The sequence below is a fragment of the Phlebotomus papatasi genome, chromosome 3 (assembly GCF_024763615.1).
Source record: "Phlebotomus papatasi isolate M1 chromosome 3, Ppap_2.1, whole genome shotgun sequence".
In the NCBI taxonomy this organism is placed as follows: domain Eukaryota; kingdom Metazoa; phylum Arthropoda; class Insecta; order Diptera; family Psychodidae; genus Phlebotomus; species Phlebotomus papatasi.
Window position 1 is genome coordinate 655,096 of NC_077224.1, and position 14,162 is coordinate 669,257.

Below are 14,162 nucleotides of genomic sequence, written 5' to 3' on the forward strand. Positions count from 1 at the left end.
CGAGATTTCGCCGCAATTCGGCCATTATGGCTGTCATTGACGTCACGTGCGTGCATCACGAAGGAGATGGAGGATAAACAAAAAGAGTGAACTATTGCAATTTTTCTTTGTTATTTCCTTAATAAGCATTTATAATTACATAATGTATCGAAAATAGTGCAAAAGTCTCCAGATGAGTTTATTAGAGGTGGGAAAATTGTCAATTACATCAAAGAATTGCAGAAAAATTAAAATTTATCAAATTGGAGGGGCAGGTCTGCCCCAGTAACAATTCTTTCTACCCTTTCTCCAAGTCGACAAAGTCTAGAAGATGTCGGTTGTTTTATTTATTATTAGGGGAAGGTGGGGTTATTTTGAACTGTGGGCTATATTAATATATGATTTTTTGGATTTTTGTCAGTTTTCCTTAGAAATATCCGATAAAAGTTTTATATCAATGTAGTCCCACCTCCCTCTATATTTATTATTATTTTTTTTATTATTTATTACCGACATTGGATTATTATTAATTTTTAAGGACATTTTATTTACTGAACTAAAAAAATTTAGTACAAAAAATTAAAAAAAAAAGCATTAAAAAACAAAATAAATCCTGATTCCCTTAAAATATAACAAGTAACTTATTATTCTTATAGCTAAAGAATAAAACAGCGCCTTTTATTAAAAATAATATTAACCTTGAATTCAAAATCAGAAGAAAAATCAGCTAACTACGATCATAGGCGTACCGTGGCGGTGGCGAAGGGGGCGATCGCCCCGGGCGTCGTAAAAATTAGGGGCACCGTAAGGCAACCAAAAACTTACTGTGTTATCACACTTGCACATTAAAATTTTAATATAATTCACATTAATTGTCGCTGGTGAGAGTCCAAATGTGTAATTTGTGTGTTTGAATCATTTTATATTCAAAATTTGATCTATTTGTTGATAAAAAGGTAGACTTGGCCCGCAAAATTTAATATAAATTGATTTATAGCATTAATGCGAAAAATTAATGCGATTTTCTCTTAAATTTTTTAATGTGAAAAATGTTTATGCTTTAGGTAAATTTAAACTTATTTTTGCAGGCCAAGTCCACTTCTTTATCAATAAATAGAAAAACCCCAAATATTAAGTAACTCAAAGACACAAATAACATATTTGGACGCTCACAAGCGACAATTAATGTGAATCACATTAAAATTTTAATGTGCAAGTGTGATAACGCCGATAGAGACACTAATATATTTATTAAAGTATTATAAAGTGAAGGCGCTTTAAAAAATAAGCACTTATAAAATTAGAGCTCCTAGGCGCTAAACAAGTAGTAAGAAAAAATAGTGGCGTAAGAAATTAGGAATATTTAGAAATTAGGACATTTAGAATTCCCAAAAAATAGGGGCGCCGAAAATTGAGAAGGCGAAATCTTAAAGCGTTAAAATATAAGGGCGATCTAATAGGGACATATTAAAAGTATTGTGCCTCAAAATAGGAGCCGAAAAATTATGGAGTGGAAAAGCCAATGATAAACCTAGATCAGCTAATAAAGATGTAATTCTGTCATTGAAAATTCGGTTTGTGAGCAAACTTGAAGGGGTTCTTATTTCCAATATAACGCTAATTTGCTTTCATAGTATAGGGGGAAGTGGGGCACCTTTGAATTGGGGCACATTTGAAATTGGGCTTTTTCTCCTATTTTTAAATGGAATTGAGCCTTATCATGACGTAATTTAGCTTCGCAATTGATTTGTTGAGCTAAATTATATCATAATAAGGTCCAATTTCATTTAAAAATAGGAGAAAAGAGCTCAATTTGAAAGCTGCCCCAATTCAAAGGTGCCCCACTTCCCCCTACTAGAACTAGCTAAAATTTTAATTAAAAATTAAAAATTCGGCAGTTGGGTATTACCTATAACTTTTCCTGGACTTCTTTTTTTTAAGAAATCGGATTTTGCGGTAGTCAATAATTTGAAGAAAAAATGCGATTTTCCTGATTTTTGAATAAAATTAAATTTGGATTTTAAGAAAATTTTATACAAAAATGTAAACTTGTAACTTGCAAAATAAGTTCGAGTTTAACTCATCTAATAACAGGCAATTTTTCGTTTTTTGATATCAAATGAATCTACTCTGAATAATTTTGTCCGCCGAAAAGTAATTTTTCCCTAAAATTTTTCCAAAAATCGGGTCCCAACCCAACCGCTGAATTTTTCAAATTTTGAAATGAAATTTTCGGAAATAGTTTTAATGTTGTGACTTATATGCTTAAAAGCTCAAATTATTTTTTTTATTATGTTGAAAATAAAAACATAAATAAAATATGCTATTTTTTAGTCTTTGAGCCACGTATAACTGTAACTTCTTATAACGTTGTCTCAATGTGAAAGGTCAAATGTCTTTTTAACTGTATTTCAATTATATAGTTTCCTATTGATTTATTTATGGACCCCTTTTATTCGGTATGTTTAACATAATCAATGATAAGTTTTACATCTAACATTGGAAAGACCAACACAGTCTGATTCGGTGTATTTTGTGCTTCTATGGACGATAGGGACAAAAATAGCCCAAAAATTTAAGTAATTTTTCTGACAATACCAATGAATAATATTCTTCGCTTTAATGAAAAATACTACGTATGAGTATTGTAGTTTTTATTGCCAAAAGGGTTTTGCTTAAAAAAAAATTGGAATTCCAATAAATAAATGAAATAAATTGTGAATTTGAGAATTTAAAAATTCGCCATTTTTGAGCTTAAATATTTACTACATAGCAAATAGCTAGAGACTTGCAAAAAAATATTGTAGATTCCTTCAACCTTCTTCTTTACAATTATGTACAGACATAAGATAAAAATAACTTTAGGTAGTCAGGAAAAATTATTTTCTTTATGGGACACCAGTGTTCCAATCGTCCTTAAAGGGTTAAATTGGTAGCAAAAGGCTTTTCTCGTGAGTCCGACCATTCTGCAAAGCTATGTCGCCCAATCCCTTTCTTTTTTCATTATCATTGAAAATCTATCTAGAAAATTTCAATTCGTAAAAACGTATTTTACCTGAAATATTTGAACTAAGAGGATAAATCCAATGCAATTTGTGGGGAAGATAAAATATTTTGGATTTACTCCCAAGCCTTATCATCATGCTTTTGTTTTTTTGTTTGTGCTTTCAAGGCTAATCAAAATTGAGTATCTTTTCTGCGTTTTCAAGAAGTCTATTCCGTGTAATTGCAGAAATTATATAAAATACCTTGAGCAAATTTCAAAATTAGTATCGTCATCGTAACGAAACCGAACGAAACGCTTTGCCAGCTCATTCATAAAGTTTTATTGAACTCTTACTGGAGCATAAACCACTTGGGGTTCCCTGAGACTGGTTCGGCGGGAAACCAGTCAGTATTCCCCCTGATTTCGTGTGAGAAGCATCGAGAAAATATTAAAGTGTGAGACTTAAAAGTTGCACTGTTTTCGATGATTTGCAAGATTGATAAAAATTAGAAACTCATTATTTAGTATTACATCACGCGGCTCTTGTTAGATAGTGAAACTCTCAAGACTATCGAGAATGACTGCCCTTGAGGAATATTCAGTGGAAGAATGGAGGAATATTTTCAATGAATTCCAGAGAATTAGAGGCAAGTTAGTTTTATTTTCTTTAGTTGAGAGTTTTTTTTTAAATGGGGAAAAAAATTAAATTTTAGGGGAGCATTATTTGGATCATGCTGGAGCAAATCTCTATTCTGAGACTCAATTACAAGAGTGCTTCAGGGATTTGAGTCAGAATCTCTACTGCAATCCACATACGAGTAAATCTACTGAAGATCTCATTGATCAAGTAAGGTATCGAATTCTGGAGCATTTCAACACTGATTCGTCCAAATATCATGTCATCTTCACATCCGGGACTACGGCATCGTTGAAAATTGTTGCTGAAACTTTCAATTTCACTGGGAATCACTCACAATTTCGCTATTTGCGCGATAGTCATACTTCGGTGCTGGGAATGAGGGAATTAGTGACGTCTCAGAAAATTGTTCCAATTGAGAAAGATGAACTTTTGGCCATATCAAAAGGAAAGTTCCACTGTTTTCCCGAATCTGAGTCAAAGTCTCTGATTGTCTTCCCAGCCCAGTGCAATTTTAATGGCTTTAAGTATCCCCTGGAATTAATTGAGAACTTCCACTCAAAGAATCTCCCCAGTGACTTCCAAAATTCTGAGTGGTTTGTCTGCCTGGATGCTGCAAGTTTCGTCTCCACCAATCACCTCAATCTCAGCCATTTCACTCCAGATTTCGTTTGCATCTCCTTCTACAAGATCTTTGGCTATCCTACGGGATTGGGTGCTCTTCTGGTCAGCAAGAGAGCAGAGGATGCTCTCAGGAAGCGCTACTATGGCGGAGGAACTGTAAAAATTGCCATGAGTCAGTTAAACTTCCACGAAAAACGAGATTGCCTCCATGAGAGATTTGAAGATGGAACTATTCCATTCATTTCCATCATTTCCCTCCTCCATGGCTTCAGTACCCTCAAACGTTTGATTCCCAGCACTCAAGAGGCCAGGACAATGGAGAGAATCTCCAGGCATACGTTCAACCTTGCAAAGTATCTCAGGGATCGTCTGGCTGCCTTGAAGCATACGTCCGGAGAGGATGTAGTCAGACTGTACAGCGACACGGATTACAGTTCATCTTCAGCTCAGGGCGGAATTGTTAACTTCAACATTCTCCACAGTGATGGGAGTTTTGTGGGTTTTGCTGAATTTGCCTGTATGGCGTCCATCTACAACATTATCATCAGGACTGGATGCTTTTGCAATCCAGGAGCCTGCCAGAGGCATCTAAAGCTGAGCAATGAAGACGTGAGGGCGCACTTTCAGGTAAAAGAATCTTAAATTTAAAGTCCATTAATTAACAAAACCTATGTTAGGCGCCTATTAACCCATTCCTTACCATAGTATTATACATCATACGCAAATTGAGTGATTGAGTGATAATAAAAAGTGAAGCTATTTTTCAATTTTCCTAGTAAAAATTTTGTAGTTCTTGTATAATTTTGGCGAACATTATGAAACATGTATTTTTAGATAGCTTTTAATACACGATTTCGAAATATATCAAACTGATAAGTCAATTCTCTTTAGGAAAAAACTTGCCAATAGTCTTCAGTGCCTCTATGCAAAAACATATTGAAAAATGAAATGTCGAGAGGCCCCTGCTCAAAATTACTTTAGCATTATTTACGGTTTATCGGTTTTCAATTTAAACAATCCATAAACCAAAAATCGCCTAAAATGGCTTAGGATAGGATTACTAAAATTTATTTACCGATAAAAAATAGTTATCGGTTCATTACCGATTCAGAACCGATTTAAACCAGTTCAGTCTTATCAGAAATTCCAAGATCTTTCCATCAAGCCCAAACATGATACCATTCGGTTGAGAAATGCGTTCTCAACAGCTTTTTAAATCTTTAACTTTGAAAAATCGTTATTAAGAATGATTCAACTGATGATATTAAGAAATGATATTAAGAATGGACAAAAATCAAAGTTTTGAAGGCAAAGGGTAGAGGCGGAGGGAAAATAAGGGGCATTTTAATGGTCTCAGAGTCAAATTCTGAAAGGGGGAGGGGTCTTCGAAAGGTCGCAAGTCTCTATCTCTAACCGTATGGCCCCTGGAGCTGGCGACAGCCGGACGGATCAGACACTAAGAGAAATCCGAAAAAGTTAAAATAACATTCCGGAAATGTTAATTTTACCCTGCAGTATTGATCCAAAATCGGTGTAAATATTACCCTTTTCAGGTGTATTATGGGTTAAAGTTACCCTTTTTCATGTTAATTTTACACTTAAAAAGGTGTAAAATTAACATTAAAAAATGTTGATATATTTTTACACCTAAAAAGTGTTAAAGTTATGAGGGAAAAAAGTTAATAGCACCCCCTTTTTTTCAGTGTAAGGAGTCATATAGTATAGGAGTAACCACTTATCGCCATGTTTAGGAAAAAGAGGAATTAATTTTATTATAACTTTTGAACTTTTATTACAATATAGCTTAAATTTGACACGAAACTAGAAAACAATAGTTCCAGAATTTAACGGTGGACTACTTAAAAAACTGATTTTTATTAACAATGCAAAAATAACCACTTCGTCGCCACTTTTTACCACTTTTCGCCAGTTTTGTAACCACTTCTCGCCACCCACTTGAAAAGGTCTAAACTTGATAATTTTTCGGCAATTTTATGTAAAGAATACATTCAGGATTTCTTTTTTGTAATGATCACCTTATTATTACTCACTTTAAATAATTTTTCTTCACTTTTATTTGAGAAATCAAATAAAACACGAAGTGAATTTACCGTCGCCTATTGAAAATAGATGGCGACAGGTGGTAAAATAAATTTCAGAAGATAACCACTTTTCGCCATGCCTCATTTTTATATAAAAATAATATAAAATGAAATATTAATTAACTAAATACGAATTTTATGTATTCCACAAATGTAATTAAATATGCAATAGACAAATTATTTATCCAAAAAGGTATTTTTTGCTTGATGAAAATTCGATGACATTTAGTATATTTGGTAAGAAATATTGGATTCGATGCACTTGCTTAAAATATTACTCTATAAAATGCTCAAAATCGTAAATCCAAAACGAATAATTATTATTTTTCGACTCTATACGTAGCAGCAGTAAAAATACAAAGAACTTTGTGGCTCATTTATTTCACAAATCGCAAAAAAAAATAGCGATTTCAATACAAGTGGCGAGAAGTGGGGCACTGGCGAGAAGTGGAGATTCCACCCTGCGTAATATTTTTCATTAAAGCGAAAAACATTATTAATTGGTTTTGTCAGAAAAATTACTTAAATTTTTGGGCTATTTTTGTCCCTATCGTTCATAGAGGCACAAAATAGACCGAATCAGATTCTGTTGGACTTTCCAAGGTTAGATGTGATACTTATCATTGATTATGTTTCTCAGTTTAATTTTGATTGTTGATTTTCAGTCCATAAAAAGTGTCTTGTCGTTAAAGGGTTAACTTAGAAAATTCAAAATCTTTGTTTTTAAGTGCCCCTATCGGTGGTTTTATGAACTTGCGATGTTAGAAGGGTAGTGGATTTTCACGAGAGCTTTCCAAAATGCCCTCACTTTTTAAATTCTTACGGACCCGTCAAATAATTTCGTCAGATATCTTGCAGATTTCCGCAGAAAATATCTACACCTCTGCAGAAAATCTGCCGAGAAATCTGTAGATATTCCTATGAATTTTAATTGGGCTTGAGACAAAATTCGTCAGAAATTTTTGCAGATTTTCTGATGAATCCTGGTACATACTCTGACGAATTTCTGTAGATATTTTGCCGATTTTCTGTTGATTTTTTCTACATTCCAGACTTTCCAGACAGCTGTGTCTGAAAAGATGGAATATTTTTCACTGAAGTATGGAAAATTCAATAGAGTGATTCTTAGTGATATCACAGTGTTTATATAAAATGAAGAATTCTGCGACGCCGTGTTCTAAGTAGAGAATAGTGAAGTATATCTTTAAACACAGTGTCGATCTAAATTTCGTGTTTTTGTATCATTTCATGGGCGATTTTTAAGAAATTAGTATTTTTGTCTTGAATCTTTTTACTCATCTAAAATGTTTAATAGGTAATGCTTGTTAATCAGAGCATACCATTTTCTTTGTAACTGCTGCAATTTCTTGATAAATCAACAATATTTTTGTTGAGAAAATATGCAGAAATTCTGCCGAAAATCTGCAGATTTTCGGAAAAATTTCTGCCAAAAATCTACAGATTTTCAGGCAGAAATTCTGCCGAAGATCTACAGAATTTCTCTGAATGTACTAGAATATACCGTTAAAATTCAAAAAACCTCCGAGTAAAATCAGCAGGTAGAGCAAGGATTTGACGGGGTGGTAAAAATTACATGTTTGAATTACACGCTGAAAATTTTTACACAAAATATTTTTTACACAAAATTTACCACTTTAATAGTGGTAAAAATCAAAATTTACAATTTTTTGGTAATTTGGAAATTACACGTTATTTTTTTTACACGATTTTTTATTGTGTGTAAAATTAATATGAAAAGGGGTAGCTCTAACCCATAATACATCTAAATCTAAAAAGCATAATATTCACACCGATTTCGGATCAATAATTCAGAGTAGAATTAACATTTCTGGAATGTTATTTTAACTTTTTCGAATTTCTCTCAGTGTAGGAAAGAAAGTGTTTATACTCCGATAAAATTATGGTTTTCTGCGTTTCCTAAAATATCCCAATCATGCATGACTAATTTTGCCCCAGTCTTCCCTACTTTGTGTTATTTTCTTTTTGTATAACATGCTGATATTGTAACGGAAGCAGAAAAGAATATTTATAATAATGAAAATTTAGTTTTGCTATTGCATAATTATTTTTCACATATTGCACTTCACATTTCCCTAGGTGGAAGTATGGCCATTACCTAAAATGTTTTATATAAACAAATGTGACAAAATATTTCACGCAATTGCATTGTAATTATTTTAAATGTTATTAATTCCACAAAATGATGAGCTATTTGATTTGCTCCAATTTCCAGGCTGGTCACATCTGTGGTGATGCATATGACTTGATCAATGGTATCCCCACCGGATCCATTAGAGTCTCAATGGGGTATATGACGACAAAGGCAAATGTCGATGCCCTCATAAACATGATTGAGAACTGCTACTGTCGCCCGACCAAGTTACCAGTTCAACTGGAAAGTATTTCGAGCATGTACAAAAGATTTCCAGTAGCAAAAATGGATGAGATAAAATTAGAAATGATTTGCATCTATCCCATAAAATCCTGTGCGGCATTTAAAGTTTTTGATAGATGGCCATTGACTCCGCGTGGCTTCCTGTTTGACAGGGAATGGATGATTGTGACGGAGAAGGGGGTTGCATTGACCCAGAAAAATAATACAAGGCTCTGCCTGATTAGGCCAAGTATTGACCAGGAAAGGGGTAAGATGATTCTCAATTTTCCTGAAATGGAGAGCATTGACGTGGAGTTGAAGTTGAATGTCGAGAGAGGGAGGATGATAGAAGATTCAAGCCTGTGTCAGAGTAAAGTTTGTGGAGATCGGGTTCAGGGATTTGATTGTGGGGAAAAGATTGCTCAGTGGCTGGAAGAAGCCCTCAATATGCCGGGACTTCGGCTTTTGCGGAAGAATAATGATGAGAAGCGATTCTTCCGGAAGAATGGAAGTTTGCAGGATTGCCCGGAAATTTCGCTGGCGAATCAGGCGCAATTCCTGCTAATAAATTCAACGTCAGTCTCATGGTTGATGGACCAAGTGAGAGATTGGGATGAAGAAGGGGATCGTGAGGGTCTCCTGTCAAATGTCATTGATCGTTTTCGCGGGAATATTGTGATAAAATCTTCCAAAAGCTTAGAAGAAGCAGCCTGGAAAATTGTGCGAATTGGTCAGATTCTCTTCAAAGTCGATGGTCAATGCACAAGATGTCAGATGATCTGTATAGATCAAAGATCAGGGGAGAAAACTGCTGAGCCACTGAGAACGCTGGCCAGGGAATTTGAGGGAAAAATGAAATTTGGCATTTATCTGTCTCAGATGAATGATTTTACTAATTCAGTACTCAGCTGCATCGATAGAATTGAGATTGTTGAGTAGAAATTACTGAAGGACGCAATCTGTGATGGGTTGATGCCGGACATGACCCAAATCCTCTCCAGCAGCTGCTTTTTTGGCATTCTTGGCTACATCACTGAAGTTCGGAAAGGCCATAGATGAGAGTTTGGAGTGAACGGACTTCTCATTTATTTGCACCTCGAATGACCCTGAAAGATTAGCGACTGGATCATGTGATTCCATTTCCTACACAACATTCCGTGATACCTTGTCTTCCTTTCCGGCACTGAACCTCAGCGTCAGGGACCAATTTTAGGACAACGTCTCGCAATTCAGAACATTGTGACTCGTAATTGCAGAGGCCACTAGTATTTTTGTCGGGAAATATAATTAGAATGGTGCTAATTCAAATTTTATTTTTAACTTTCAGACTTACCAATATTCTACATCTACTTGTACTTTTTCCATTTATTGCTAAATAAATTGTGTCTTTTTTATTTAAATAAAACGGAAAATAAAAAAAAATCAACCAATTTGGTTTCAGTAGCCGTCAAACGCACATGGGTGTTGTTTGTTATTGCGCAGTCTTATCTTCTTCAAGGGGCCTCTGATATTAGTCAGCCAGCAAATGTTCAGTTATCTATTTTTATGGATTTCTGAAAATCATGTTTTTCAACCTCTTAACCCTCAATCAGCTTCTTAATGCTGATTTTGAAAATAATCTGCCGCATAAAACTATCTACTTCCAATTAATGGTAAGAGAAAATGTTCTAAAAGAGTGGCAAAGTATCCCAGGCTTTGCAAAGTGCTCGAACTCTTGACTTAGTTGCTATGCCTCAAAAGTAATTTCGCATCATATTTCGTTTACTGGTTCCGAACTGATTTAATGGATTTAATAAACCGACTCAAAAATCACTCAAAGCATTGCCCAAAATTCCTTAGGAGTAATATAATTGAATTTCGGATGAAATTGGTTAAATTCGGATAGTTATCGGTTATGAATTGATTCATTAGTGGTTCATAACCGATTGGAATTGGTTCAAGCTTATTAGGAATTCGGAATTCCAAGACCTTTTAACCGAGCCCAAAGATGATACCATTCGGTTGATAAATACGCTCTAGAGCTTTTTAATTTTTGACCTTGAAACACCGATATTAGAAATGATTTAACTGGATTTTCGTATATGGCCGAAATATCCGCCTGGACAACCTTTAAAACATATCCAAAAAAATCGCACAATCTCAAAAAAAAAAACACATGGTTTTGTTGGGATGGGCAGGAGTGCAGGGAAAATGAGAGGCATGTTAGCGATCCTTAGATTAACTTATGGGGGTCCCTCGAAGGTGCTAAGTCTCTATCCCTAACCATTTTCGTGAATATGAAGGATATTACAAGGGTTCAAAAAGGATACTAAATTTCAGAGAAAAAGAAGAGATAGAGAGATAATTTGTTCTAAGAAAATCTTCCTTAAATTCTTCTCTACCAATTATCCTTCGTTACCAATATCATAGAATGTACCTAGTGATTCCAAATAACCGGGTTTTTAGGATTGACGGTTACCCGGTTTTGCATGGTTCTAAAACCAGGTTACCGGTTTAAACCGGTTTCAAATTTAGGATTAGGTTATGAAATTTTGAGCAATTTTTTCAGAACTTTGATGTAATATTTAACAGATAAATATATTCTTTTTCTCAGTCAGTTCAGAACTTATTTATTTTATTGCTTTATTATCTATTTAAAATAATTCAGAGAATTTCAGAATGCAGAAAAATTACTGGAAGTTTTTCCAATAATATTGTACCGTAGACAAACTAATGCAATGTAGATTTCCTTAAAAATAACTATTTTTTCACATAATTTATTTCTCTTAAAATAATGGTTACAAACGTTGTCATGTTTGACAATCTTTAATGAGGAAGTACTTAAAAATTTTATTCTTAGATCTTGAAAAGTGAAAAAAATATAGAAAACGTTTTTACGAACAAATTGAAAGAGTTTTCCTCTTTATTTTTAAAATCCTATAACTTAGTTAAATCTTATTAAATTAAGTTTAGAAAATTTGAATCGTGAAAGAAAAGTATTGGCAAAAATATAAAAGAAAGAATATTGGAAGGATAGTACCAAGATTTATCGCTACCTTATATTCGCTATAGTTTTTTTTGTAATATCTTGTAAAAGTATTGCCAAAATTATTCTTTTTCTTTTTAAAAAATCAAATTTTTTGATCGCAAATGGTTATTAAAATCAATTGTTTAGAGTTTAGATCATTCTCTACAGAAAACAGATCGATGCATAATTTTTGGTATTATTTATGTCATTAAAATCATGAATATAATTTATGGAAAATTCACAAATAATTTCATAGACAAAATTCCATAGAAATTTTGAAAAAAATCAAATAAAAGGAAACCTTTGTTGTTTTTCACTTTATTGGTTGAGAAACTAATAAATACCAGATTTTGAGAAAAATTTTACAAGAATATTGTGTAACAATCTTGGTGAATTAGAGTCTAATAAGATACGTAGTTAAATTAAAATATAGCAAGATTCAGTAAAAACCTCTATGAAGACAGGGAGTGGTAAACATCTTGTTACTTTTCCACATAAAACAATATTTTACAAAATTGTACTAAATCGTTTACAATTATTATATTTTCTCAGTATACAATTGATTTTTAGTCTTGAAGTAATATTTAATATATTTTCAAGTGAAGAAATCTTGCTGTAATTTCCAATAATCTTTAAGCAAATAATTCTTTCGAGAGTGGAAGAAACGTACAGGAAACCCATTATTACTATCCTTCATATATTATTAAGATACTGCAATACTACAGAATACACTTGGAATCCTATTGCACTTCAGGTGCCCTTCTAAAGTCAAGGAAATATTTTGCAGGATTTTCAAGAAATAAACTAATTAAGAGAAATTTTAAAATTTTTGGAAGGAGACGGTTTTAAACCAGTTTCATCTCTAAAAACCGGTTTTAAACCCGTCTCCAAAATAGGGCTGTTAACTGGTTTTTCGAAACCGGTCATAGGAAATTTTGAAAACATGTTTGCAAACAAAAGTTATTGTGCTCTGGTCATAAATAGTAGAGTACGAGCTTTATGATGCAAGTGGCTCAGGTTCGAATCTCCTTGCATCCCATGAGCTCCACTACACTTAATATATACCTCAGTGTATTAGATTGACAATCTGGCAGCAAAGTTTTATCAACCTTTAATATTTCTTAACATTTGCTACAGGTAACATTAAATCAATTTGTTTTTTTCTTTATAACAAATTCAATCAGAGTTATTCTGTGCCATAGCGAATTACAATTTCTAACTTTAATGTTAATAAAAATTACGGCTTTAAATTCAGTGACACATGTGCATTTATAAAAAGTTTGCGAGTGAAAATGAAAATTATAGTTCTTTTGAATTTATTACTAGGCTGTCTAGCCAATCGTAAATGTAATTTTATTAAAAAAAAATATTAATTTGAAATAAACGATCGTTGTTTTTGTAGATTTACGTATATTTAAAGGACAAAATGCAGATCCTGGAGAGTTCCCACATATGCTTTCTGTACAAGAAGAATTCTTTAATCCTATTCATATATGTGGAGCCTCAATTGCATGTGAAAGATGGGCCTTAACTGCAGCTCATTGCATTAGTCTTAGTCAATCGGCTATATCAAACGGTCATATTAATGTGATAGCTGGAGCCTGGGATCTTACAAATCCGTCAAAGTACCAACAAAAGGTACGCGTAGACGGCGGCGTAATTCATCCTGAGTATACTGGCGGTGGTTACAAAGCAGCTCCTCATGACATAGGATTGATGCATCTGGAAGAACCACTAGTTTGGAATGATTGGATCAAACCAGTGATTTTGGCTCCGACCATTACTCACACTCAGAAATATGCAATGTTTTCAGGATGGGGCAAGATTTCGAAATATCCAGATGATGTCTACCCAAATATTCTTCAACGAGCTAATATGCGTATTATTACAATAGATCAGTGTTATTATACCTCGTTAAAATTGGGAATACACAATAATTTCAATTTTGATACGGACATTTGCACAACATCACATACTGGACAAGTAAATTTTAAAGAACTCTTCACTACTAAAAATAAAAGGATCAAATTGATCCAAATTTGATCCTTTTGGAAAGGATGGATCTCATTACCGTTCTATTATGATAAATGTGCATTCAGAGTTTGAAATTTGATCCATCCTTTCCAATCAATTTGATCCTTTTATTTTTACCATGTGTAGGAAATATGCTTCAATATGGACATAAATTTCTCTAGGATGCAGAGGCCATTATTCATCGTAAATCGTTAAATCTTCAAAATTTCCACAGGTTTGCGAATATGATTCAGGAAGTCCTCTTGGTATATGGGATGGAGATAACTTCATCCAACTGGGCGTTGCTGTTTGGACAATTGGAAATTGCGGTTTTAAAGGTGCTCCATCGGTTTTCCAGCGTGTAACGCCCTACATCAATTGGATTCATCATATCATCGGGGATTGCAACCCTAGATTGT

At 33.7% G+C, this 14,162-nt stretch overlaps 2 protein-coding genes across 3 annotated transcripts; one reads left to right on the top strand and one right to left on the bottom strand.

Moving 5' to 3' along the window:
- The first annotated feature begins 37 nt into the window (after positions 1–37).
- On the top strand, positions 38–10,145 carry LOC129806335 (molybdenum cofactor sulfurase 3). 2 transcript variants are annotated; one of them, XM_055854878.1, is made up of 4 exons: positions 38–187; positions 3,516–3,612; positions 3,679–4,853; positions 8,583–10,145. In XM_055854878.1, the coding sequence occupies exons 1-4, from the start codon at positions 173–175 to the stop codon at positions 9,660–9,662; spliced, it is 2,367 nt and encodes a 788-aa protein (XP_055710853.1). In that variant the 5' UTR covers positions 38–172; the 3' UTR covers positions 9,663–10,145. The 2 variants fall into 2 exon arrangements, with proteins under 2 accessions (XP_055710853.1, XP_055710855.1); XM_055854880.1 differs by having other exon boundaries at positions 129–187; positions 3,491–3,612.
- On the bottom strand, positions 8,501–10,122 carry LOC129806389 (migration and invasion enhancer 1). The gene is made up of 3 exons (XM_055854944.1): positions 10,057–10,122; positions 9,888–9,985; positions 8,501–9,829 (listed from the first exon to the last, which is right to left on the bottom strand). The coding sequence occupies exons 1-3, from the start codon at positions 10,086–10,088 to the stop codon at positions 9,666–9,668; spliced, it is 294 nt and encodes a 97-aa protein (XP_055710919.1). The 5' UTR covers positions 10,089–10,122; the 3' UTR covers positions 8,501–9,665.
- Positions 10,146–14,162: the final 4,017 nt, after the last annotated feature.

What these genes read in the sequence shown, in the direction of transcription:
- LOC129806389 (XM_055854944.1), bottom strand. Translation starts at nt 10,088, where the DNA reads ATGGAAAAAGTACAAGTAGATGTAGAATATTG. An exon ending in CAAGTAGATGTAGAATATTG is followed by an intron (nt 9,986 to 10,056) that starts GTAAGTCTGAAA and finishes CAAAAATACTAG; the next exon opens with TGGCCTCTGCAATTACGAGT. An exon ending in GTGCCGGAAAGGAAGACAAG is followed by an intron (nt 9,830 to 9,887) that starts GTATCACGGAAT and finishes CTAATCTTTCAG; the next exon opens with GGTCATTCGAGGTGCAAATA.
- LOC129806335 (XM_055854878.1), top strand. An exon ending in TGAATTCCAGAGAATTAGAG is followed by an intron (nt 3,613 to 3,678) that starts GCAAGTTAGTTT and finishes ATTAAATTTTAG; the next exon opens with GGGAGCATTATTTGGATCAT. An exon ending in ACGTGAGGGCGCACTTTCAG is followed by an intron (nt 4,854 to 8,582) that starts GTAAAAGAATCT and finishes TCCAATTTCCAG; the next exon opens with GCTGGTCACATCTGTGGTGA.